The sequence below is a fragment of the Drosophila kikkawai genome, chromosome 2L (assembly GCF_030179895.1).
Source record: "Drosophila kikkawai strain 14028-0561.14 chromosome 2L, DkikHiC1v2, whole genome shotgun sequence".
Taxonomy (NCBI): domain Eukaryota; kingdom Metazoa; phylum Arthropoda; class Insecta; order Diptera; family Drosophilidae; genus Drosophila; species Drosophila kikkawai.
In genome coordinates this window covers 11,614,178-11,638,713 of record NC_091728.1, presented here as the reverse complement: position 1 = coordinate 11,638,713, position 24,536 = coordinate 11,614,178, and the positions used below count along the sequence as shown (strand labels likewise).

Genomic DNA, 24,536 nt, shown 5'->3' with positions numbered 1-24,536 from the left:
TTGCTGCTTCCGCTGCACTGCATCAGCTACACTTGGCGAAATATATAAAATAATAGAAAAAATATATATTTGTTCTTTAAAAAGGATATTTTTTTAAAAAGACTTCTTCTGAACCTACTTTAAAACATTAATAAATTAATAAATTAATTAACTTAGATACGATTTTTTCAAGTGCAGTCAAGTATGGTGACTTAGGGGGAGGGCGACCTATGAAGAGGGGGTGGAAAAATGATTTTGCACTGCGGGGGATGCCCGGCGAGCAAAAGCAGCCGACACCCGACAACAATAAAAGCAAATTCAATGCGTTTTGTGATAATTTTGCACTACACGAGAAACGATAAACCCGGGCGGCGCAGAAAGGGAAAATAAGAGCTATAGAAAGAGAAAACGCTAGAGTCGTAAACGAGCAAATAATAAAAATTTTATATACAGCAAAAGGAGAAAAAATAATAATAATACGATGCTGTAGAGAAATACATGAGTGTGAATAGTCAATGAGGGTCGGAAGTGGAAGTGGATGGGCGCCGTTCCTGGGTTCCTGCAAGGTGTCGAATTGCCCTTCGGGCGGCGGTGGTGGGTGGCTGTTCCTCGAGTGGTTGCAAATCAAACGGCAACAATGCAATCAAAAAATGTCGGTACCTTGGCTGGGTGCAAATTTAGTTATTGTCCCGAGTCCTGTTCCTGCGGTCCTTTGGGATTGCCCCGGCCATAATTTAATTCGGTCGTCCCATTATTTCATTAGTTCAAGGATGGCCCCCCGAAAATTGTGCAATTTATTCGGGGCTGGAAAAGAAGAAGAGGTGGTTACTGGCCAGTAATGTTGGATAAACTGTAAATGGCAGCTAGACGCATAAATTAGTAAATTTCGATTTTGATTTTGCCAGTTTAATTGTTTGCGCTGGCCCCTGTCCGACAATAGTGATTGTTCTTGGCCCGCCAGACATGTTGTATCTTTGTATCTGCATCTGTTAGATAGGTGTTCAGGCGTCCGTCGCTCCATTATTTGGTATGCAAAATTCTGTGTAATTAACATTTATGGCCAGAATAGAATCTGTGGCCAAGTCAACAGCAGCAGCAGCAGCAGCAGCAGCTCTTTCCCTCCCAAAGTATTTCAAAAATCCTATTTCCATTCACCGAGCAGCCCAAAAGTATGCCTTTGTCCGAACGGATGCCGAGAGCTCCCTCGCCCCGCAGAGAGCTGAGTTTTTCTGGTCTTGAAGGGCCCATAGAATTATGCAAGCAACTCGCTGGAAACGCACTTGAACTTCTCCGCCGTCCGTCGAACGGCCTGCCGTCCGGCGAGTGCAGCACAAATGCATAGGAACAATGAGAATTATAGTAAGTTGATGTAAGCAAATGCAAAACTTTATGCAAATCGCCGGCCACCACACAACAACGCACAGCATCAGCAGCAGCGGCAACAAGAAGCTGTCAGTCAGTCGAGAGCAGAGACCAAATGGGGAACTGATTCTGGTGGAGTCAGCAAAAACTATATTAAACAAGTTGGAGCGCCCAGGGGAATGAGGGAATAACTCTACAGATTTATTTACCAGATTTTTGCTTTGGATGAACAAAATGATGAAGTATTATGAAGAGGATTAAGCGATTTTGGATAATATGTGAAACTTGTTAAATAAATTCTTAAAATTTCAGATTGTTTATCAAAAAAGTATTTTTAAGTTTGATTTGCAGATTAGTATTTGTAAGTCTATATTATAAAATAGTTCGCTTATAAGTTTTAACAAATTGTTTCCATTACTAAAAATTTCTTGTTAAAGAATTTACTTGAGTTAAGCAAGAGTAGAAGAGTGCTACCACATTATTATATGTCCTATACAATCTCAATTATGTAAAAAATATAAATGTATTTCCACACGTGTCTTCACTGAAACCATCTTGTAATTACAGCCATAGACTCAGCAATCTTTGCTGAGAAAAAAAACCAAACATTTTCTTGCAAAAGCAATATACCCCTGAACACGTCAGGACGACTCTCGACCACTCATGCCTTGTAATAAAAAGGTTGACAACGAAATCCATCTGTTTAATGGTCTCGCTCGAGACCCACCCATACTGGCCCTCCTGCCCGGCAGTCTAATCCCTGAGATTACAAAAGCCCTGCCTGGCTAAGGGGGCAAAACTATTACGCTTGATAAATTCCAGATTAAAGTGCATTTGCAGCCGGGCCAGGATCTGTTAGCCAGGCCCAAAAGGGCATACGATTTATGGCCATACATTTGCCAGGAGTTCTTTTGCTTCCTTCGCATACGAAAACTTGGGTGACCCGAGAGTCCTTTTAATTATCACACGTAATGACAGCGGCAAATGCAATTGCTAATTAATTGCCTTGGACCAGGGGGGTTGAATGGGGCTCTCTTGGCTTACAAAACATTATTATTCCAACATGTGCGGTTATGGGGAGATCTAGATCCATCTATTTCTCCTTGAGGAAGTGGTTGATTCGGGGGCGTTGCTGCGGCAATGGGAAAATGCTTCATTAGTGCACCACCACCACTCCAAGGGGATGACCACACAATGCAGGCCAAGAGGCGGATAAGAAATTCCCCAAAATACATCCGATAAATAAATAGAACCTTCGAATAGAACGCAATTTATTTCAGAGTCAGCTTGAACTTGAGACGCGATGAACTTCGTATTTCGTATATTCGTTTCTCCGGGGGGGCTAATGACGATAATCGCTTGGCGGCTGTCAAAATTGCCGCAGAATATAATTGCCAGATAGCCATAGAGAAGCGCTCGGCGTCCCATGATTAACGATGAGAGCATTATGAAAAGGCCCAAAACAAGCCCCAGAATGGCGAACAACAACAGCATCAACAACAGGCGACCGCTCGATACAATGGAATCTCCAAGATACAGATACAGCGGAAACGGCATCGGAACAATCGCAAGAGATGCTAGCCCACCGATTAAAGCCAATTACTGGGGAGGGGGGGAGGCAAGGGTTCCGACTTACGCATTACGTTACCCACTCAGGTGCAGCTGGCCCCACCCACGAGTGCACCAGAGGCAACTGCAACAACTCACTCCGGGTCGAGTCAAGATGTTATCCGCAAAGCCCTAACGAGCCGTCAACAACAGAAGCACACGTAGAGAAAAAATTTAAGGGAATTTACTAATGGAATTTACTCTTAAGTAGAAATTATAAAACTTACTTCATAAAGAATTTTGAATTCATTCCCCTTAAAAGTTGATTTAATAATTTTACATTTTCTTAAATACATACAAATATTAAGCCCTTACACAACTTAGATTGTAAATTAATAATTTGTAAAGTAAGAAAGACCCATCTGCGTTTCTCTGGGTGCAAAAACTTCAACAGCAAGTGAAACTGAAATAGAATTATAAACAAAAGCAGCTTTTTTCTGCTCTCCAGCTTTGCCAGTTAATTTTAATGAATCGCCGTAGATATTCGAAGTCAGCTTGGTTGTTTTGCATCGCTTAGTTGTTTGTCGGTGGCTTTCAAGTGCGCACACAAGACGCGCTCCAAACTCGAGAACTGTTCGCGAAACTCCTTGGGAAAAGCCCATTATCGGGAAGAGCAAAAACCCAAGATGCTGTCAACAGCGCGATCTTTCACCGCCTACCTCTTGTTAATATTCTGTGGCCTGCTGCTCACTCATCACGGTGTCCAAGGTTGTTCAGAGTAATTGATCGACAATCAATCACGCGGCGGGTGGCAGGAGCTCCTCCATGACTAAGCTAATTTCTCTGGAGCTAGCCTTGCTTTCGTTCCGCACAATTTCGGGGGAAATTCCCTTAGCGGGGGAACTACGATATTTGGGTGAAATTTAAAGTGGAAAAATATATTTATAGCGCTTTATTGTTTCAAGATATTCTTAAATGATGTTCTGATGGTGTTTTGGTATTGTTTTAAAAAATTTAATTTAACGTCGTAGGAAGATAAAAAACCCAGAATAAAGTTCCGGGAGAACTTAAGAAATGCCCAAATATTTTCATAACATTAGAACTGTGGTTTGTTGTCATCTCATTTCTCTGCTCGACCAGAATAGAAATGTCTGATTGTCATTTTGTGGCTAAATATTTTAATGGTCTTTGTGTTTATGTGATAATTTTTATTATATAACAAGAAAGAAAGCTAACTTTGGCCAGCCAAAGTTTGTATGCCCTTGCAGGTAACAATTAAAATATATCATAACTAAGCCAAAAAGGCATTAATTTCGATTCGGAAAGCAGTTTTGTGTTAGTTTTTATTAATTTTAAAAAACTGCATACCAAATTTAAAATTTTAAGAAATCAAAATTTTTGGCCATTTTTGCAAATTTTAATGATGTAACCCCTTATCAAATTTCGCAAAAATGGCCAAAAAATCGATTTCTTCCGGACATGTCTAGAAAGATTCGCATGTTAATGCTGATCATGAATATATATGGTTTATGGGGTCGGAAATGATTCCTTGACTTAGAAAAATATTATTTTGTATTATAAAATCGGATTTTTTATATTAAAAAATTTCTTGAATTTTTTTAAAATTAAAAATATCATAACTCGGCCAAAAGAGCATTAATTTTAAATCGGAAAACTGTTCTGTGCAAGATTTTCTACAGTTAATAAATCTGCAAAAATTTTGAAAATTCAATTTTTTGTCAAAATCAAAAATTTTAATGATGTAACCCCTTATAAAATTTTGCAAAAATGGCCAAAAAATCTATTTCTTCCTGACATATCTAGAAAGATTCCCCTGTTGATGCTGATTAAGAATATATATACTTTATAGGGTCGGAAACGTCCTTCACTGCGTTGCAAACTTCTGACTGAAATTATAATACCCTGCAAGGGTATAAAAAGTTGTCCATAATGTTTTAATGTGTTGTTTTTAAAGGCTCTCGCTTTCATACGATGGTATCAACTCCTCAGCTCTCGACTTCTGGACAAGTGAGTGGCACCAAAATACACTCCAAATATCCATACCTACTTGTTGCTACATATGATTTTCCAGTAAAAACAATATATATAAAAAGAAGCAAGGATATTAATTAAGCTGCTGTCATACCGGCGATGGTATCCGTATCCGCGTTCAGCTTGTCGAGAGTGGGCTTCACTTGAGCTTCGATGACACTGGCCTCCACAAAATGACAGATCTTCTGCAGGGTTTTGGCCACATTGAAGCGAACGTTGGCAACGGGATCGTCGGCCAATTGGAGAACTGTGGGCAGCAGCAGCGTGGTGGTGATATCTTTTCTTTATGTTAAACATTGAAATAATATTTAATCCAGAACAGAACAAAACATTCTCAGAATTAAGTGAGCAAAACCCTCTAATTGCAATCCACATCTTACTGAAGCCTCGAACCCCCTAGGGTAGTCACTCCCTTCTCGGGTTAAAGCCGATTCTGATTGCTTCTAATCCCATAATTGTGGCCATGCCCGGCATATTCGAGTGCGACCTCAAACCGGACAGCCGCAGCTCAAGTTGCGGATTAGTTCAGTCAGCTGAATCACTTGCGAGCGGTGCATATCCATAAATAAGTCAGTGTGCGCTAATTGCATCACTTATACGCCACGAACCCGGCCACGCTCCAGTTCCTCCGATTGAGGTCCAAGCGGGAGATGGAAATGGAAATGGGAACGGGGAGGGTGGGGCAGCTCCGTAGTGCTTACATAACTTTAATTAAATTTCTGCTAAATCTAATTTCCATGCTAAACCGAAAACAAACAACGCTCGGACGCAACCAGGTCAGGCGAATAAAGTGTCCTCCAAGCTGGATTTCGATGAGAGCAACGGGAGCAACAATCAGACGGGCTTACCCGGCCAGTCGGGGCAAGGGCAGGTGGGGGCCTTTGGCAACGGGAGCTACGACCAGGGCATGGGCCGCAGCTTCGGTGGTGGAGGAGGCACCACATCCTCCGGTGGCGGGGGAAATCGACCCAAGATCCATGGCGTCCGGGTGACTGTCGATACAGGCGATGGACAGCAGCAAACGAAAGGTAATTAAAATGTGCTCACACCACCTCAGCACAAGAACTAACGACTCCGATTCCCTTTGGGCTGAACCAAAAAATATAAAACAAATAAAGAGTCCAAGGAGAGCGTGGAAATTACGGATTTGGGCAAGCACAAGAAGCGTGTGGGCATCCACACGGACATCACGTTTGAGATAACCTCGGAGGCGGACGGAAACGAGACCAGTTCCGCCCAGCAGCAGGGCGACAAGGGTGAGTCCCAGGGCCAGAAGGCGCTTTTCAATTTCACTCTCACTTTGAGAAAGCTTAGGCCAAGTTTTTTTTTTAATATTAAAACTTGAATTGCTTAAATAATAAAATAAAACTTTAATTGTTTTATCTTCTGTTTAAAACTTTTAACCAGAGGACGCCAGTGTCCCCATCTACAAGGGCCGCGGCGGCAGTGACTCCAAGCACAAAACTCGCAAGCCATATGATCCCAAGTCCCAGTGGAATCCCAATTTCTCCGGGGAGCAACGGGGCTACCAGGGATCTAGTCGAGGTGGAGGCAGCAACTACTACCCGCAGTACTATCCCCAAAACGTTTACACCGACGGAAGTTCAGACGCCGGCAGTGTCTACCGAAATGGCGAGACCTGGACACACTATGTTCCAGTTTGGACCACGGAGCGGGCACCGCACGAGCAGGGACAGACTTATCGTCGGCCCAGCTGGAAGCCTTGCTATTGTATGTCATCCGCCGATTTCAGGCGTCGTCGGGACAGTAGGACCTGGGATCAGCATAAAGGCGTAATCAACAGTGGCGTTGTTCAGGTGGTGGATGGTAAGCTGGAGAAGCCCTTTTCCTGAGAAAGAGTCTCATTTATACTTTGCACCGGGAATTGAGATCAAGCCCAAGCTATACTTTATTCGTTTCTTAATAAAGACATTTCGACATTTTAATTTTTGGAATATTTGTAAAATTCAGGAAAGAGATTACAAATTTCGAGAGAATTTCAATATAAAACACATGCTTTTTAACACTTTTTGAGGCTTTTTTGAGCTTGAACCAAGTTTAATTCAACCGATTTATTGATCTTCTTCAACCAAAAGTACCCAGATCAACCCTAGTCTTAAAAACATACTTTTATTAATGTTTGTTTTGTATTATTTATTTTCACATTATTTTACAATAACATTCAGTTGGATGACTCACTCTCTAAGAACACGAAAGGCTTCTAAAATTTGATTTAGATAAGGATTTAACAGCTACACCGCTTACGAGTGGACACTGTGGGAGCCGATCTTGCCATTGTCGTCAACGGTGGCGGTGGCTGCATGGTAGCCGGTCTCCTTGCCATTGACATTGACTTTCTCGCTTTCTCCGGTGGCTAAATCTCTGTAGTTCTTCACCTGACCGTTGGAGTCAAACTGAAAGAAATGAAATTAATTTTTTTAGATGAAAATCTAATAGTTTCTAATAATAAAATTAAATCCAATTAACTAATTAAATAAGCTCATAGTAGTAAATTATAAAAATAGGGATATTTCATGCAGATTTACCTCAGACTGGGAGGACCATTTGGACTGCTTCTCCCACTGCTTGGTCTGGTAGTTGCTGCCACCTTGGCCGGCACCAACTCCGGCTCCAAAGCCAGCCTGCAGGCCGCTGTTCTGTCCCAGCTGGCTGCTCTGCTGGCCAAATATGCCGCTGTTGAGCAGGGACTGCCCACCGAAAAGACTACCCTGGCTGCCGGCCAGCAAGGATCCACTGGTGGTTCCAGCGTTCAGAGAGTTGGCGGAGTTCAGGGAGCTGGCCGAGTTGAGGGAGCTGGCAGAGTTCAGGGAGCTGGCCGAGTTAAAGCCGAAGCCGGTGTTGAAGCCAGACTGCAAGCCCGCGTTAACTCCAGAGTTGTAGCCGCCGGCCTGAGCCTGGTTGGCGGAAACTGAGTTGGAGCCAATCTGCTGGCGAGCGGTCTGGTGAACCTGGTTGAGCAGCTGCGACAGGTGAGAGTTGCTATGCGCGTTAAAACCGGTCTGTCCCGCCGACAGTGTGTTGCTGAATCCGCTGTTGAATCCACTGTTCTGTCCAGCCGTAAGGGCGCTGTTCTGGCCCGCAAAGAGTCCGCTGCTGGAAGCCAAGTTCTGGCCAAAGGAGCTGCCGAGCTGCGAGGAGAAGGCGGCATTGCTGCCGAAATTGGAGGCGAGGTTTGAGCTGGAGCCGTAGGTAATGCGGGCGGAAGGCTGCACCACCTGGGGAGCTGAGGCGGTGGTGGTCACCTTGCGCTGGTAGTAGTGTGCAGTCTGAGTGGGGGCTTGGACGTATTGGACCGAGGGCTGCTGCTGGACGGTGCGCTCCTCATGGCGCACGTATTTCTCCGAGGAGGCGGGGAGGGTGTAGGTCACGGGGGCAGCGGAGCTCACCTTCTCCTCGCGGTAGTACTCCACGTTGCCCGTGGCGGCGGGAACGGATTGGACGGTCTGGACACCCCTCACGTACTCGGCGTCCACAGCGTTGGAGCCACCGAAGTTGACCTTGGTGCCGGCATTGGAGGAATCGGCGAATTCCACATTGCTGCCCACGTTTTGGCCGAAGTTGGCAGCGTGGTTGGATGTAAAGGCGGCGTTGCTAGAGAATTGGGAGCCGAAGGAGGCGGCGTTCTGGGATCCAAAAGAGGCGGCGTTCTGGGCTCCGAAGGCGGCAGCGTTCTGGGCTCCGAAGGCGGCAGCGTTCTGGGCTCCGAAGGAGGCAGCATTCTGGGATCCAAAGGAGGCAGCATTCTGGGATCCAAAGGAGGCAGCATTCTGGGATCCAAAGGAGGCAGCATTCTGGGATCCAAAGGAGGCAGCATTGTGGGAGCCAAAGGAGGAGCCAACTCCAGCACCCAGGCCCACGTTAGCACCACCGGCCACCTCAGCGCCGCCAGCGCTGGCACCCTCGGCGGACTCCGTCACGCCCACAGAGTCGTAGGTGCTCTCCAGCTTTCCCAAACTAGCGGAGCCATCGGCCTGGCCAGAGACTCCTCCTCCGTAGCCGCCACTCGATCCGTAGGCATTCCTGCGGGCCGTCTCCACAGCCTGATTATGGTTTGCGTAGTGGCTGAGAGCGGAATTTGGGGTTTTTTATTAAAAAGGAAAAATTTAATTAAACAAAAAAACAATATTCAAAATCTCAAGAATGCATTCTTTACTATACATTGAAAATTATTATAGTAATCAATTCTAAAATTTAATTTAAAGGTTTTTTATATTATATTCAATATTTGGTTTTCCTTTGAAATCATTCTTGAAATATGAAAGAGTTTTTATACTTTCATACACAATTTTTTAAAGAATTTTAGTAATTTCGATTTAAATTTTGAAGTGCCATGCCAGCCAATGGGGGAATTTTCAATTTTTGCCAATACAAAAAGAAAAATCTTCAACATTTGCCACACTGCACTTACCGAGAATGGAAATCGTTCCGTTTTTGTCTAACCATTTTACCAAAATTGCAAAATACATACGAGATTATGAGGTGGAACAAACGAAATTTTCCATAAAAAACTTACCTGTTCTGGAAATCTGTAAATGAGAAAGGAAAATTAGTGATTAATATTTAGTTGCTTAAAAAATATTTCTAATAATGTTGAGAGGCCTCTTTAAAAAATCACACACACTTTCTTTTAGTCAAGACTTTAAGTGATATAATTTAAATCACTTTTATAGCTTTGAATATCAAAATTACTACTTGAAAAATTCACAATCTCTAATCACAACACGCGCCACGATTACACAATTTTCCAAGGTGTTGTGTAAATATTTCATTGAGGGTAAAATCCACCAATGGCAATGACGACACCACAGATCCGACTGAGCTGATAAGGCCACCACCAAGGCGATTCGGAATCGATTCGGCTTAGGCAGGATTTGAATTGTTTTAAGAAATTTTAGAATCGCTCACTACCTGCACAGACCACACCCAGGCAGAGGGCCAAAATCAGCAGCTTATTCATTTTGGGTATTGATTTATTCTCCTCCGGAAAAACGTTCGACGCTCGCGATTGAAATTGAACTAAGGAACACGGCGAGTCGGACCGAGCTTTAAAGCCCAGACATGGGGGATGATAAGGCCAGACTTGAACTGATTGATTCTTGACCTAGAGAGGATGCCACTCTGGGCCGCGGCACTGATAATGTGTACTATATACACTACGAATTGGAGCTCGCAATTGGTGCAGAAAGCCGAGTGATGAAAGTTAATTGCGACATCATCTCTGTATATAGATTGTGGTTTATATTGCCTCGGAACCTTGCCCAAAGACTGTATAGTATATAGTTGCCATGTTCGGATTGCGAGCATTAACACATCAGCGATTGCTTTATTTTATATGAGGACCATGTTTATAGGTGGAAGACGATTGTAATGAGCTCACTTTGAACTTAGAAAAAGCGTTGACCAAGGTGAAGGAATATATAGAAGACCTTGGAGCGCGAATTATGTTTCAGGAAATACACATTTCGCTTTCCGATGTACGTACTATTTGCGGATACTGTTCGTTTTGTAAACAAACTTGGCAGGAATTACGTTTTAGAATTTTCCTGGTATTAACTTTGAGATCAAGATCTGTCAGATGTAATCTGATTTTATGACTAGCTCGGATAAATGCATCTTAAATTATGGTTATATCAAAGGGATATTTAAGTATGATACTTAGTTTCTATTTATAGAAATGAAAATGAAATGAAAATTTACAATAATATTTAATAACACAAAGACATCTTACGAAAATTGTAAGCCAAATGCTTTGGAATGTATTTCAAGTTTCTCAAGATGATAACATCTTTCCCTTTTAAAATTTTCAGATACAAAATTCTTCAGAACTTCTTCTCGTTTACCTTAACGTTGAATAAAGACTTATTTTACCAAAATTTAGCCATTTTATATTAAACCAAGCCAAATGAGATCAATCACTTCCTGTCACCTTTGATAAGCTCTTCCATCCATTATGAAAAGGAAATGTCCAAGCAAAACAAACAAATAAAAATAATCATTTAATTATATTGCTATATATTCAAGAAATAAACCCCAAGTATATAACACTTTATCACGAAATTATGTATATAAATACAAAATCAAATACAATGATTTGTGTGCCATTATCAAAATCAAGGTCAATATACAAAAAAGTTGCATATTTTGTGCGAGAAAGGGAGAGGAAACTTTCTAATAAAAGAAAGCTTTGCCGCGCTGGAAATCCCACCGATAAGAAAGTCGCCACACTTATAATAAAATACACATATGTTTATATATTTATTTTATACAAAATTAAATGGGCTCGGTCAGCCTTTTGCCATTCCGAAATAAAAGTATCAGTGTATCCAGCGATTCACCTAGGAGTGCACCGAATACGAGGTAACCTTTCCGTTGTCGTTGACCGTGGTCTGGGCGCCACGTCGGCTGGTTCCGTCCCCGTTGCTGTGGCTGTAGGATGAGACCGAGACGCCCTTGTAGCCGCCGCCACCTCCGCTGCCGCCTCCAGAGCTACTGGAGCTGGAGTACGAGGAGCCGCCGCCACCGCTGCTGCCGCCGCCAAAGCGGTTTACAATATTGGGAGAGGCCTGTAAATGAAGGATTGGTTTTAAAAAAGTATGTAAAATATATATTTTTAAGAGTAATCATAAGTTTGGAATAATCAAGTACAAAACAGGGAGCTGCAGTATCTTATATTATGTATTTACTTGCGAAATCATCTTAAAATTGTATTATCTAATGGAATTCTTAAATTAACAAATATATTGTTAGATTATTAAATTATTTCTGTTTAATAAAATTAATTTTAGTTATTTGATTATGTCTTTTAATTAATTTTATTAAACTTAAATCAAAGTAATCCTTTGACTACAAGATTTTTTATTTAAAGCAAAACTAAACAAAATTTATTGCACATTCCATAGTGATAATCCTTTATAGGGATTTTACTTTAATTCTACTGATCAATCAAAACGGAAAATTCATTCATTTAAAATCTTTATTCTGTATTTTTATTTGTAAAAAAATTATTAAAATCTAAAACCAGATGTGATACTACTTGTATGCACTTACCGGATTGGCTGGGTTAATATAGGCCGTCTGGCGGTGTCCATTGGGTCCGATGGATCCGGAAGCAACGGCATAGCTGGGAGCATAGCGATGGGAGTTGTAGGATGATCCACCTGAGCCTCCGCGATACCGATTCTGGCGCACTAGATTATCATGATAGGCCTGCTGGGCGGCAATCTGCTGCTGGATGCGACTGCCAAGGACAAAAACCCAAATTAGTATATCGAAAAGATGGTCAGAATGATCATTAGTTCCAAGTTAGGTTCCAGATATGCTCCTTTAGAGTCTCCGTGGACCACGAGCCATTCAGCTCAAAGCCCTCGAGGACACCTGTGTGAGCAACTCTGTTTTGGTTAGTCGTAATTACATGTCGTTGTCGTCGACTAGAGAAGCATCTGCCGATGCAAAAGCATTGCCAGCCGTGGCCAGACCCGTTACAGCTCTACAAGAATAGACAGAGTCAAGCGTTAAGTAAACCCAAAGCCACCCGTAACCAGCCCAAGATCCCAGTCAAGATCCCACGGACAAGATCGATGCTCACTGTTGGTTGGCGTAATTCTGGGCCAGAATATGGTTGGTCAGCTGCTGATGGAAGAGGTACGGATCGATGATGCCAAAGTTGGGTGAGTTGCCATCATAGTCATCATAGTCGTAGTAGCCACCGCCACCGCCGCTGTTGTAGGTGCCCGTATAACCACCAGTTCCTCCGCCGCTGCTGGCATATCCTCCTGCGTAGCCTCCGGCATAGGCGCGACGTGGACGGGAACGCTGCCTATTATTGGCTGAAAGGCAAACAAAACAGTTGTAAATTATGTTTGCTTTTAAAATTAAACTCATTTTGTTTCTTCAAATAAGGAAATAATCTTTTTAAAGGTAAGTCTTACCGCCAGATGACTCTCCATTCAAAACACTCATCACCACACAAATCAGCAGAAACTTCCACATTTTATTTCACTCGCATCGGCGCACGCAAAATTCGCTTGCTGTATTGTTTTGAGGTTCTAAAAAAACATAAAACAAAGGAGTCATTAAGAACTGGTTGGAAAATTAGTGTAAAAATAACTGGTTGGCATCCAGCGATGCATATTTTAGATACACAAATTCGGGGTGTAAGTGGCAGATCAGCCAAGCGGAAATAGATATACTCGAAATTTAGAATCCGAGATGAATTCTTCTTATATAAGATCATCTACTGGGGAGTCTGTAGAGAGTCCAGTAGCGTCTGCTAATGACTGGGGCCCTTTGTTTCCCCAGTGTTCGCACCCATTGTCATTAGAAGCCCCGGGCCAGAATCCATAAATCCGCTTGCATAAGCCGGTAATCTGTGCGGGGCGGCACACTGCCTGTAATCGATTCCTGGGTCATTGGCTTCACTGCATCCCCCCGCTGAAAGGGCCACGATGTGTGTGCATATATTCAAAGCCTGCAATTACAGGCATTTCATAAAATGTGCAACTCCAAGCTCGGCTAATTGCCCTTACACGATTTTTTAATAATGAATTGGCGAAAAGAAATCGCCGCCCGGCCTACCGCCGAATCGAAAGCGGAAATCCCCGAAATGTAAATTAATGGATAGATATATCCATATGACTCTGTATATTATTGACTCAATTTGTTTTGTTCGGCTGCCCAGGGAGAGGGGCGGAGAGGAAGAACAAACCGGTTTTTACTAATTTGTTCGGCGTTTAGAAATTATATATATATATATATTATTATGGTTTCGTTATATTATTTTTTGTTAGCTTTTTCCCTTTAGTCTTCTTCAACGGCTGCCACTTTATTCTATATATTTTTTGGTGCGCCATTTATATTCCGATTTGTTTACGGTTTTGCTTGTCACTTTTTTACAAAAAAGATCTTATCAAGTTTGCCAATCGAACGGGGGATTTTTTGTTTTCGGCAATTGTGATGTTCTAATTGAATGAGCAACCGGTCCAACGAGCATGATTTACAATTTTCATTTTGGTTTTTTTGTGTTTTCTCATATACATTTTTAATAATTAACAACTTTTTGCACGTTGCTCCGCTGAGACAAAGGAACTCGACTGAGTAGCACACGCATTCTGATATATTTATTCCCTGATCACAATGCCGTGACTTTGATGATGATCAGTGAACTGTTTCTCATGGAGCATCGTTATAATCACATTTGCTGATAAGGCGGAGCACTTTTTACCACATACACTGCCAAATACGGAACCAAAACTGCGCCACAAATTGGCAAAACTATCAAAGTTATATTGCTGGGCAGCAGAGAGTGAGAGGTGCCTCTCGGCGGAGGGTTCTCAGTTTCACAGATACAGAAACACTGCGAGCACCACTCACTTGATTTGTTTATGAATCGATTCCCGACCAGTTTAGGTATATTTGTTTTGTTTCGAGCTCGGCTTCGGATTCGTATGCTCCGCGGTCTTCTTCACTGTGCGGCAACTGGGCAACGTCTGGGTCCGGTCAGGTGAGGCCAGGTCCTCTTATAAACGATCTGGCACCTGCGGCGATGACGGCACGCTGGCTGATTCTCTTGCCTCGGGGATTCAATGTAAGAGGAGGCTCGCTGTCTCGCTGACTAATTATAATAAAAAATAGTTTGGGTTTCTACTTCTCGATCGATGAAAGCGTTTAGCTGTTTTTGAAGCTTGTTTGTGGGCGATTTTGAAGACAACAGTTGAGGGGCATTTATGATTTACGGTTCATAAAATGCAAATTTAATGAAAGTAATTAAGTTCATGTAGAGCACGAGAATTTCCCGAATTTTTAATGAGGGTTATTGAATTTTAAATTATTCCGAGTTTCTGGCAAATCCATTTCTTCGATCCTGTCTATAATTCCTGACTGGGCTGACTTGCTGACTTAATTCTGTAAAGGAATAAAGTAAGTACCTGCTTGCCTAGATAAGATATTTTTAAAGATTTTATATTTACAATCATTGTTCTAGCTAATTGCTTTGTTCACCTTTGTATAACCTTTGTAAAAAGCCTTCTATAAATAAGGTTTTTTAACTGAAATATGCGAGTCCAGCAGTTAAGAGTTTTCGAGGATTATAATTATTAATCAAAAATTCAAAAGATTCTATATCTATATTATAATATGGTTCCATCAATTTCATTGATTCTGAAGCTCTTTCTTCTCTTATAAATATAAATCAAACGCATCAATAAATCTTGTAATCAACTGACATCATTTAATTTTTACATAACTTGTTAACCCGTATGCTAGTAACAGATTTGATCTTAAAATACTCGAGTGAACGTTACAATTTATGATGGAAAATGTTTACTATGTAGGATCAATGCGAATGCAATTTGCCGTAATACCTGATAACAAATGGGGCAATCACAATTACAATTACAACTTGGCCGACTCCCTTCCCGTTACCAAGTCCCAGGCACTTGTCGTCTCAATGAAAATCGGTGGGAATCCTCACAGTTTGGACTGGGCCTGCGGTATGATGACATCCCGCCACCAGGTGGGACGCTGGAACGCACCCTCGTTGGTCATAAATTCATTTTGCAAATTCTCATAGAGCAGCCCATCCGCTCGAGCGATCACCGAGTTCAGAGCGAAGTCGGGCGGTGAAATGGCATCGGCCACGCTCACGGCCACATCCTTTAGCTTCAGGCAGCTGTCGAGTAGCAGCCGTCGCACTGCCGCCGCGAAATCCTTGCCGGCTGCGAATCCACCCACATAGAAGGTGGTCATGTGCTTCTCCAGCAACCACATAGAATACACATCGAACAGCAGACGCAGCACAGAAGCATATGGCGGCTCCACACTAAGCTTGCGGACATGATCGGCATAGCGGCTCAGAGCATAGTACTCGGCGTAGGCCAAGGACAGTTCCCGGGCTCCGGCCACCTGGGAGTTGTTTCTCGCATCGAATCTGCTTCCACCGGCCGCCAACTCGCCCTCAATGTGAGCCGTGGTGTGAGCCATCAGATGGCACAGCAGCCACTCGTAGCAACGGAGAGAAACTGCAAATAAATTGAGGCATTAATAAGGTTTGATCTTGAAGTAAGTGGAACCTTATATTCACTCACATTCCCAGCTGGAAATCGGAGTCTGCTGGACCAGCGTAGCATACTTCAGAGCCAGCAAATCATGACGTCGCTCCAGGAACTTCACGCTGCCAATGGGCGTCTCTAGCTCCTTGGCGCTCCATTGGCGCAGCAGCCAGTTGGAGGCCTGCTGTCCCAGCACATTGTTGTCGCCCTCGTAGGTGCACAGCGGATCGTGGTCGGTGCGCATCTGACCCAGCTTGGCAGCTGCCAAGTAGCCATGACCGCCACAAGCCTCTCGGGCCTCCTGAATGGCATCCCGGGCGGCCCAAGTAATGAGCGGCTTCGAGGAGGAGATCAAGGCATGGATCTCAGCTGCATTTTGGGTCTTAAAATTGAGTAATTAATTAACAGAACGTTTAATAATTAAGACAAGACTCACCAAGATGTCGAAGCCATTGGAGTCGGCCTGGGAACGGGCTATGATTTCCATATACGTGATGGTCAGCTCTTCAACAGCTATTTTCTGGACGCAGGCAGCAGCCAGATAGGGGAATATACGATATTGCTGGAGGGATATAACAAAAATGTTGCTAATAAATTAATAAATAAATGAATTTACATTGAATTTACATGCAATTGGTACTCCAAGATGGCCATCTCCTCGCCCTGTCGCTCCGGTCCGAATTGCTTGCGAACCGCCGCATAACGCACAGCAATGACAGCGGCACTGCACAAGGTATTGGCCGACTCCTGCATGATGCCAATGCGTCCGGCCGAGAAGCTCTCAAGAGCGGCTCCCAGGACCTTGCCGGGCTCCGTGAACACGCTTTCATAGACCCCCTCGGGCGACACATCGCTGGTGCGATTAAGGAGATTGTCGCGCGGAATGCGATAGTTGGTAAAGACCACAAAGCCATTGTCGATGCCATTCAGGCCGCACTTCTCACCGATGTCGCCCACGAGAACGCCCGGGTAGGAGATCAGGGTCTTGGGGTCACGTATGGGAATCAAGAAGCCGTGCAGTCCATGGTTCTCACCATCGGCCGTGTACAGATTGGCAAAGGTCATGGCCACGGTGGCCATCTTGCCCAGATTTCCAACCCAGCACTTGGCGGCCTCAAAGTCCGGCGTGTTGATCACAAACTCCTGGGTGCTCGGATCATAGGTGGCCGTGGTGCGAATGCTTTTCGTGTTGCTGCCATGCGACAATTCCGTGATGGCCAGGCATGTGATCACCTCACGGTTCCATGCCGCCTCGATGTACTTCTGGTGCTTCTCAGTGCCCATGGCCCGGATGGCATTATTGAACAGGCCAACGCCCAAGGCGATCTTAACAGAGAGACTGGGCGAGTAGCAGGCCAGGGCCTCGTTGATGTACATCAGGTACTTGGTCTTGGCCGAGAAGCTCAGGCTTTCAATCTCCTTGGGCACCAGATCCAGGTGCTTCATGCGGTTCACCTGCATGGCGCAAAGTCGCTTTTGCTCATCCATGGGCAGTGTGCGGGAGGGATGGGCAAAGAGGGGATCGTTCTCCAGGCGACGCCATACTTTGTACTGCAAATAGGAGAATTTAATTTAAACTTTTTTAAAGTATTTAAAACAAATTATAGCTCACTGGAAATCAGTTTCCCACAGTCTAATGCTGGGAGTTTACTTAAAAAATGCTTTGATCTCGACAATTACTTCAATTAAATTGACATTCGGGGTCAATCAAGAAGTCAAAGCGCGGTAATTAGCTTCACTGGAATTCCAAATGCTCGATGGCACTCAAGTTCCCTTAATTGATCGCGTTGCACTCACCTTAATGCGCAGTCCCTGCTCCTTTTCGAATATGAGTCGCAATCGCTTCCAGTCAAAGTTGGCCCTCTTGCGATATGCGGCCAGAGGTCCGCCGGTGGGTAGATCGGGAATGAAGCTCGTGTCCTCGTTGGCCATTGTTTGAATCGATTACTGTAAACAGAAGCAAAAGCGTGAGATTTGCGATCAATGAGCCATAAGAAGCATACCCAAACTACAAATACAATTAACGAAAAAGAAGGTACCAGACCGACTGGACAGGTGATGACGAAGACGCACCCACCAAGTGGAGCACTCTAACTGCATTATCTGCAAGCGTGCACTGAACTGAAGCCATAGTAGGCGAAAACCTCAAGAGTGGGTGGTTTGAGAGTCAGTGAGTCCAGGGTTTGTGTATTTACTGTTACTGTGAAGTACATCTGGGAAGAGTTTCAGGCGTTGGTTCGAGTATTTGCTAAGCACAGCTGGGAACGGATACAATGTATCTAAGTATCTTTGCATAGCTTCTTAAACTGTAATAAATGCAGTTTAAGAAAAAATTCCAATAAAATAATGTATGTAAGTGACAGAAATCATCTTATCTTTGCACAAATTTTATGGCAGCCATATACTAAATCTTTTAACTGCAAGACAAATGAAAACTGTCATTTGAGCTTGGCAGTAAAGATAGAAAATTGTGTTTTTTTCGAGGCAAAATTAATACTTTGAACTTTTAGAGCTATCAAGGGGCGGAAACCAAATATTATAAAAAGAGCGCAAGTGGAATAATCTGAAGTGAAAGCCAAGAAATACAAATATGATTGTTTTTTTTTATAAATTTTAACCTATAATAATATTTTCTATATACAACCACTTAAAATAATGAAATTGTATGTCGCATTAGAGACCGTAAAATAATATAACATATACTTATGACAAAGTTTAAAAAATTACTAATATTTGCATTTTACGTCAGAAGACATGAATCAAATTGTAATGAATTCCAACTTGGGATATTTTTGAATCCTAATACACTAATAAAATATTTAACGAAGAACCAATTTAAAAAATAGCTACTAATTCAAAGTTAAACTGTTGAAAAAGCCAGGCAAACAAGAGTCTAAATCAAGTAACCGTTGACGTTTCAAACAGAAAATATTTTCCACAGTGATCGAAGTAAACACTTTTACTCGGTCCTGACCCAGGATCTTTAATCCCAATCATGGATACCCAGAGGCATAACGAAATGGTGCGCATTGCGCGCCAGGTTAAGAGGAATCTACCGCACCGAAGCTTTCGCGAGATCTGCTTCGATCGCGACATTATCCGGGAGAGCATTCCTCCGCTGACCAGCGACCAAGCCCTTCGGATCAAGGGTCCCGTGTACAAGGCCCTGGAGGATGAGGTGCGCCGGGCGGGATGCACATTGCTGCCGGAGTTTCTCGTTTGCCTGGCCACCAAGGAGCAGGCACTCTTCGAAAGCCTTAACATCCGAGAGCGGATCTCCGACGATACTGAGGTGCTCTGTAAAATGGTGGATCGACTCAAGGAAGCGGAGCTGGCCTATAAGGTGAACAAGCATCGAGGTCTCAAGAAGCCCTTCGCTTTGTTTTACGAGACGATGGACCTGATGAAGCCCTACCGCCAGAAGTATGCCTACGCTTTGGGATCTCTCTACGAGCACATCATCGCGCTGTGCCACAAGGTCGAGGGCCAGGAACGGGCTCGGGAGGCCGCGGAGTCCATCTCGCGCATCTACTACTTGTACGCCATCTATCTCATGAAAACTAACCAGCGGGCTGGGACCCTTAAGTACCTGCAGTTCGCCATGAATATAGTGCGAGGTCATGTCTGGACCGCTCAGATAGGTATGCCTGCCGGTAGCCTCACGCTCCACGAACTGGTGGCCCAGGATCTCGCCCGCCAGCTGCTCATCCACGGCGAAACCATCGTGCGCCAGGAGCCGGAGGAGGCCATTGCCTTGGCACGACAGGCTACGGTTCTCGTAGCGGAAAGTAAGTTATTTTATAAGCCAATGCAGTCCCGAGAGCTCTTGTAGAACTCTTGGAAATGGTTTTTTGCGTTGAGTATTAAACTTTAAATTTGTAAACTAATATTTTGCTCACTGCAGTTGGCAGGGAAAAAAACCTGGAAATCTTTTGTGATACCTTCCTTCAGAGCGCTTTCTTCCTGATGGAGGCCGGCGACTACGATTCGGCCCAGCAGTGCCTAGATCAGATCCGAACACAAATACTGGCCCTCAAGGAGTACTGCTTCGTGAAACTGAACATAAAGTACTATCTATATCAAGGCGAGTGCTCACAGATGTAAGTAAGAGCGTTTTCTCAACTAAAGATAACTTTCAGTTAATTCCTATTCGACTTTATCAAATGCCTTGATTAGCTAACCCAAAAGCTTATATTTTTAAACAGTTTTGATCAGACGGAAAAAGCCATTTCCTGCTACAAGCGTGCCCTTCGCTTGGCCCGCATTTATTCACATCGGGACCTCGAGGCAAAAATCCTTTTGCATCTGGGCAAAATCTTTGCCAAGAACCCACAGATGACGAGCATTGCAAAGAAGTGCTACGAGCACGCCAAACGCATCTACGTGGACTTCAACGACCAGCACAGCCGCAAGATGGCTAACTATCTGCAGGCCAAGCTAATGGCCGACGAGATCACTCCGCTCTATATGGCCATGCTGAAGGCCTCCTCCAGCCGTTATTGCGCCTTCTTCAACCTGCGACAGTGGAAGAACCGCTGTCGTCCCTTCTGGAAGCGTCTGGGCAGTGAGATCATCAAGCAGGAGACAGACAGCATCTACTGCCTGCTGGACGAGGAGAAGGAAGATCCTGGCCACGACGACGCTCCTTACCCCCACATCGATCTCAAGACATTCAAGCTGGAGGAGACAGATATATGATTTGGTTCTTCTGCGTTCTCAGTTGTGAAAATTTGACTTGTTACTCAAAATCGTTAATTAAATGTATTTAGAAATCTGCAAGATATAAGCAACCGTTAACTTAGCCGTTGCATTCTAAGAAATAGCCAAGTTTTGCGGTTATGCACGCCCCCAGTAAGTGTCTGGCACTCGTCTGGGCTCTGAAATCCCCTCGTTGAAGTGGAGTCGTAAATGCGACTCATGCATGTCTAAATATATCGAAGATTATCAAGTTTGCGTGGAATGCATGAATTTATTGAGCCCTCAATATCTTAGGAATTCGATTACGCATCCACCCTGCAAGGCAAGCCTATCTTGAAAATATATATAGAAGTGCCGAGCACGGATCGATCATGCGATGTTTTGTCAGAAAAATAGTGTTTGGTTATTTCTCATTCTGAAAACAACATCAACATCAAAGCGGTATAATGATCGATGAAGATAATCTCTAAATAATTTAACTTTCAGTTTCATTTCAGTGCCAATTTTCAGCAATCTTTTCTGTGATCGATTCTATACTATCTAGTTTTTGGGCTCTTCAGTTTTGTTACTTTAAGAAGTCTAAGGAATGCTGTGGATATGATTCAGTTGCTAAGAGACTATATCTACGCTTTCTTTAAAGAAACTAACATCAGCAGTTTTATGTTTATCCAGCCTGTCAGTTCCACCACAATAGATTAGTTTACTAATACAACCCAATCGCTTTTATAAAAGATATTTTAGCTACGTCAATTTGCTACGATCTTCTCTATGGAGCCTATATCTAAAGTCTAAAATAATATGATAATTATCTTTGATAAAGAAACAGCAAAGAAACGTGTTATGAAACCCCTTGCGACAAAACATGATTCGCAGATAAGGCCAACAGCGAATGGCCGATTCGGTGACAATTATCGGCCAATTATAACAATTAGCATTAATTATACCAACGCGCAAAACAGTCACAGCGATAAGTTCGTATTGTCTAGGTTCGGGAATATTTCGGTCGAGTAAGCACCCATAAACTGTTTTTATTTATTTTTTGCATGGATTTCTCAGAACGTTAACTGCTTCAGCTAATTAGCAACTCGATTCGCAATCTCAGATATGTACTCGCACCCAAGAGTGCCCACAATCAGTACATTCCCGTAATCACGAGGGAACTGTGCTCCACTCGAAACGATATTTGCTTACCCTCGGCGGTGATAGTCATACCATTAAATTTGTTTATTTTTTATATGGAAAATGTGAGCGAATACTGGGACAAATTAAGATTTTTAAAGGATTTTTAAGCCATTAAGAAAAGATTTTATTATATATATTAAAAATGCTCTAAAAATAAGTGTTTGCATTTGAAAAGGGGGATATACTTTTAGATATAAATAATAAACAAAACATGAATAGCAAGAGGCGTGCCTGTCAACAGCCGGAAAAGGCAAATAATTGTACTATACGGCAGAAATCTGAACAAACCGGCGAGTAAACACATAAAAATTGCAGAAAAAAAAAACCCAAAAACTGATAAGTGGCCACCGAGAGGTTGGAGCAGCACTGAGCAGCTGGCCAAGTGGCTGCCAAACCCTTGGCTTACGTGATAAGCTGCCTCAAAAATTGTGGCCAGGTGAGCTGTAATAAGCAAAAAAGCCATTACTCCCACCCAATCGCCTTTGCGTGTTGCTGGAAATTGTCCCAATTTGTTGGCCAGGCACTCCATAAGGGTGTGGGCTCCACTGTTGTTGTTGTTGTGGTGTGTTGTGTTTGGGGACAGGCCCAAACCTTGAACCTGAAAATAGCCGGTCGGCTATTTATATACCCTTCCCTTTCGATCAATTGGAGCTGAATGGCCAGGCGGGGGACTCTCTTTAAATGAATTACAATGCAATTTGCGATGGCTAATTTCACTTTTATTTACACACCGCACTCGCACCCGGGACAAATTAGCGCACAATCAACACTCCCGCACATAGGGCCCTCAATTGTGGCCACAATAAGCCCAATTGGGGCTGATATCATGGGACAGTAAACCGTCTTACCGGTGAACTTTAGGGTGAGGTGACTCAATAAATATTAAGATATAATTTATAGAATTAAATCTTTAAGCATCCTCAGATCTAGATATATATTTTTGATATCTTAGGATTCTTCTCCTATAATTAGTTTTAACTATAACTGTTAGCCGGCACACCCTGTAGGCGTTTTGTTTGGCTAAGGACTCGGTTTACCCTGGCTTATATTACATCACCTCGGAGAGAGGCGATAGCTAAGGCTATGTTTTGGGCTCAGAGGAAGGCAGGAGAGAGCGGAAAGTCAGAATCGGAGTTAGGCACGTGAGAGATGCTCTCGCAGTTTATGTATCTGTATTTGTGTGTGTGTTTGCACCACCAACCTGTAGCGCTTCTTTTTGGCCCGCCCTTTTCTCTTTTCTCCCCACACAATTTCGCTATCCAGAGCTCCACAATTTTTTATTCAAAAACTCTTTGCCGGCTGAGCTCATAGAATAATGGCAATTAAACCAATAATATAATACATATTATGATATACACACCCACGCGGAATCGGACGAGCACCAAAAACAACAACCGGCACACGACCGCGAGACGAACCGAAAGCGAGTATATAGAGAATCGGAGAAACGGAGAACCCGGAATTGCGAACCGAACCGGCCAACGGATGGGAAATGAATGAGCGGAGCTGAGCGAGAATAACGCCGCCTGATTCATAGCTGTATCGGAACCCTACGGCGTTATATAGGGGCGAAGCGAACCTCGTACGCACACGTGCCCAAATTCACACACACACGCACACGCCCATCTCTCGTGGGGATGGAATTTATATGGCCAGAGGGGGTGCGGCTGGTGGATACCGGTCGATGAGAGCATGCAGGCCACCACGGTTCTTCCTCTTCTTCTGTTGCTGCCCCAATGTCAAGTGGCTGTTGCGGGAGCGAGAAGGCAGTCGGCACCGGCCGGCATCGTTGTTCAGCTGCATGGGTGAGTATAGCGTCCAAGGTGAGCGAGAGAGCAGAGAGAGCAAGTGCGAAGATACAAAGATGTTGGTGAAATATTCTGCAAACAAGATACAGATACATAACCCCAAGAGCGAGGCCAGCGTGTGGGTTCGAGTCACGGCTAACGAGTTAACAGAGCTAATATAGCAAATATAGGGCTTTGAAGTTCACTAGATACTCATTGCATATATTTTTTTATATTCATTACACTCCCTGCCGTGGTACCTCAAGCTTTATTGGAAACTATCACTAGCATCAAAAGGCGCTTCTTTCTAGCCATGTTTGAAGGAAAACAAATTTTTTCAAATTTTTTTCAAAATAAAGGCGTTATATAGTTTAAATTGTCAAAAATTGGCCAAGGATGTCTAAAAAATGTAAAATTCAGGGTGCTGATTTGGTAACCTAATAATAACAAATACAGTAAAATATTCCGACTTGAAATTAATGCTTTTTTCCTTAGTTATGATCCATTTTTAATTCGATGTTATGATCCTATGGAAACTTCAAGCAACCTGCATTTATAAACAACAACTTGCCCATTTCTCGACAAACTCACTGGTTTTTGCGGATCTTCCTTCATCCACTACGCTTTTGCAAATATCACTGGTCCAGTTTACAGGTAGGTTCACCCCACTCCGTCGAATTTTCACTGTCTTAAAAGAAACTCTGCCTTACGCGGTTTCAATACTCTACTGAATGCACTAAAAAGTGTTCACTAAATGTCAGCAATCTTCAGGTGGTGTTTCTTCCGAATAAAATACACAATAACACAAGATAAATAATAACCATTCGAAGCTTTGCGCGATGTGCATCGATTGTGTGTAAAT

At 43.3% G+C, this 24,536-nt stretch overlaps 5 protein-coding genes across 11 annotated transcripts; 2 read left to right on the top strand and 3 right to left on the bottom strand.

Annotated features, from left to right (window-relative positions):
- The first annotated feature begins 3,459 nt into the window (after window positions 1-3,459).
- LOC108082862 (uncharacterized) lies at window positions 3,460-6,887 on the top strand. Its single transcript, XM_017178439.2, has 4 exons — window positions 3,460-3,657; window positions 5,718-5,969; window positions 6,060-6,197; window positions 6,349-6,887. The coding sequence occupies exons 1-4, from the start codon at window positions 3,576-3,578 to the stop codon at window positions 6,792-6,794; spliced, it is 918 nt and encodes a 305-aa protein (XP_017033928.1). The 5' UTR covers window positions 3,460-3,575; the 3' UTR covers window positions 6,795-6,887.
- A 182-nt stretch (window positions 6,888-7,069) lies between these two features.
- On the bottom strand, window positions 7,070-9,997 carry fon (fondue). Of its 2 annotated transcripts, XM_017178438.2 has the most exons (5): window positions 9,871-9,997; window positions 9,476-9,488; window positions 9,371-9,397; window positions 7,488-9,024; window positions 7,070-7,355 (listed from the first exon to the last, which is right to left on the bottom strand). In XM_017178438.2, exons 1-5 carry the CDS (start codon window positions 9,917-9,919, stop codon window positions 7,203-7,205), a joined length of 1,779 nt encoding a protein of 592 aa, XP_017033927.1. In that variant the 5' UTR covers window positions 9,920-9,997; the 3' UTR covers window positions 7,070-7,202. The 2 variants fall into 2 exon arrangements, with proteins under 2 accessions (XP_017033927.1, XP_070143435.1); XM_070287334.1 differs by lacking the exon at window positions 9,371-9,397 and having other exon boundaries at window positions 9,871-9,977.
- A 1,190-nt stretch (window positions 9,998-11,187) lies between these two features.
- LOC108082684 (interleukin enhancer-binding factor 3) lies at window positions 11,188-14,476 on the bottom strand. 4 transcript variants are annotated; one of them, XM_017178185.2, is made up of 6 exons: window positions 14,332-14,476; window positions 12,891-13,007; window positions 12,548-12,788; window positions 12,374-12,448; window positions 12,010-12,199; window positions 11,188-11,525 (listed from the first exon to the last, which is right to left on the bottom strand). In XM_017178185.2, exons 2-6 carry the CDS (start codon window positions 12,949-12,951, stop codon window positions 11,298-11,300), a joined length of 795 nt encoding a protein of 264 aa, XP_017033674.1. In that variant the 5' UTR covers window positions 12,952-13,007; window positions 14,332-14,476; the 3' UTR covers window positions 11,188-11,297. The 4 variants fall into 4 exon arrangements, with proteins under 4 accessions (XP_017033674.1, XP_017033676.1, XP_017033675.1 ...); XM_017178187.3 differs by lacking the exon at window positions 14,332-14,476 and adding an exon at window positions 14,190-14,296; XM_017178186.3 differs by lacking the exon at window positions 14,332-14,476 and adding an exon at window positions 14,154-14,245.
- A 689-nt stretch (window positions 14,477-15,165) lies between these two features.
- LOC108082845 (peroxisomal acyl-coenzyme A oxidase 3) lies at window positions 15,166-24,533 on the bottom strand. 3 transcript variants are annotated; one of them, XM_017178415.1, is made up of 6 exons: window positions 24,266-24,533; window positions 17,805-17,954; window positions 16,635-17,558; window positions 16,444-16,569; window positions 16,044-16,389; window positions 15,166-15,977 (listed from the first exon to the last, which is right to left on the bottom strand). In XM_017178415.1, exons 2-6 carry the CDS (start codon window positions 17,937-17,939, stop codon window positions 15,427-15,429), a joined length of 2,082 nt encoding a protein of 693 aa, XP_017033904.1. In that variant the 5' UTR covers window positions 17,940-17,954; window positions 24,266-24,533; the 3' UTR covers window positions 15,166-15,426. The 3 variants fall into 3 exon arrangements, with proteins under 3 accessions (XP_017033904.1, XP_017033905.1, XP_017033906.1); XM_017178416.3 differs by lacking the exon at window positions 24,266-24,533 and adding an exon at window positions 23,248-23,393; XM_017178417.3 differs by lacking the exon at window positions 24,266-24,533 and adding an exon at window positions 23,089-23,203.
- LOC108082847 (uncharacterized) lies at window positions 18,792-20,793 on the top strand. Its single transcript, XM_017178418.3, has 3 exons — window positions 18,792-19,795; window positions 19,912-20,107; window positions 20,213-20,793. The coding sequence occupies exons 1-3, from the start codon at window positions 19,003-19,005 to the stop codon at window positions 20,703-20,705; spliced, it is 1,482 nt and encodes a 493-aa protein (XP_017033907.1). The 5' UTR covers window positions 18,792-19,002; the 3' UTR covers window positions 20,706-20,793.
- Window positions 24,534-24,536: the final 3 nt, after the last annotated feature.

What these genes read in the sequence shown, in the direction of transcription:
- LOC108082862 (XM_017178439.2), top strand. Translation starts at nt 3,576, where the DNA reads ATGCTGTCAACAGCGCGATCTTTCACCGCCTACCTCTTGTTAATATTC. An exon ending in CACTCATCACGGTGTCCAAG is followed by an intron (nt 3,658 to 5,717) that starts GTTGTTCAGAGT and finishes GGACGCAACCAG; the next exon opens with GTCAGGCGAATAAAGTGTCC. An exon ending in CCAGCAGCAGGGCGACAAGG is followed by an intron (nt 6,198 to 6,348) that starts GTGAGTCCCAGG and finishes ACTTTTAACCAG; the next exon opens with AGGACGCCAGTGTCCCCATC.
- fon (XM_017178438.2), bottom strand. Translation starts at nt 9,919, where the DNA reads ATGAATAAGCTGCTGATTTTGGCCCTCTGCCTGGGTGTGGTCTGTGCA. An exon ending in CGGAACGATTTCCATTCTCG is followed by an intron (nt 9,025 to 9,370) that starts GTAAGTGCAGTG and finishes TTCCGCTCTCAG; the next exon opens with CCACTACGCAAACCATAATC. An exon ending in AATGGTCCTCCCAGTCTGAG is followed by an intron (nt 7,356 to 7,487) that starts GTAAATCTGCAT and finishes CATTTCTTTCAG; the next exon opens with TTTGACTCCAACGGTCAGGT.
- LOC108082684 (XM_017178185.2), bottom strand. Translation starts at nt 12,951, where the DNA reads ATGTGGAAGTTTCTGCTGATTTGTGTGGTGATGAGTGTTTTGAATGGA. An exon ending in GAATGGAGAGTCATCTGGCG is followed by an intron (nt 12,789 to 12,890) that starts GTAAGACTTACC and finishes TTTGCCTTTCAG; the next exon opens with CCAATAATAGGCAGCGTTCC. An exon ending in CTAGTCGACGACAACGACAT is followed by an intron (nt 12,200 to 12,373) that starts GTAATTACGACT and finishes TGTCCTTGGCAG; the next exon opens with TCGCATCCAGCAGCAGATTG.
- LOC108082845 (XM_017178415.1), bottom strand. Translation starts at nt 17,939, where the DNA reads ATGGCCAACGAGGACACGAGCTTCATTCCCGATCTACCCACCGGCGGA. An exon ending in TCTTGGAGTACCAATTGCAT is followed by an intron (nt 16,570 to 16,634) that starts GTAAATTCAATG and finishes ATATCCCTCCAG; the next exon opens with CAATATCGTATATTCCCCTA. An exon ending in CCAATGGCTTCGACATCTTG is followed by an intron (nt 16,390 to 16,443) that starts GTGAGTCTTGTC and finishes CTCAATTTTAAG; the next exon opens with ACCCAAAATGCAGCTGAGAT.
- LOC108082847 (XM_017178418.3), top strand. Translation starts at nt 19,003, where the DNA reads ATGGATACCCAGAGGCATAACGAAATGGTGCGCATTGCGCGCCAGGTT. An exon ending in TACGGTTCTCGTAGCGGAAA is followed by an intron (nt 19,796 to 19,911) that starts GTAAGTTATTTT and finishes TGCTCACTGCAG; the next exon opens with TTGGCAGGGAAAAAAACCTG. An exon ending in CAAGGCGAGTGCTCACAGAT is followed by an intron (nt 20,108 to 20,212) that starts GTAAGTAAGAGC and finishes ATTTTTAAACAG; the next exon opens with TTTTGATCAGACGGAAAAAG.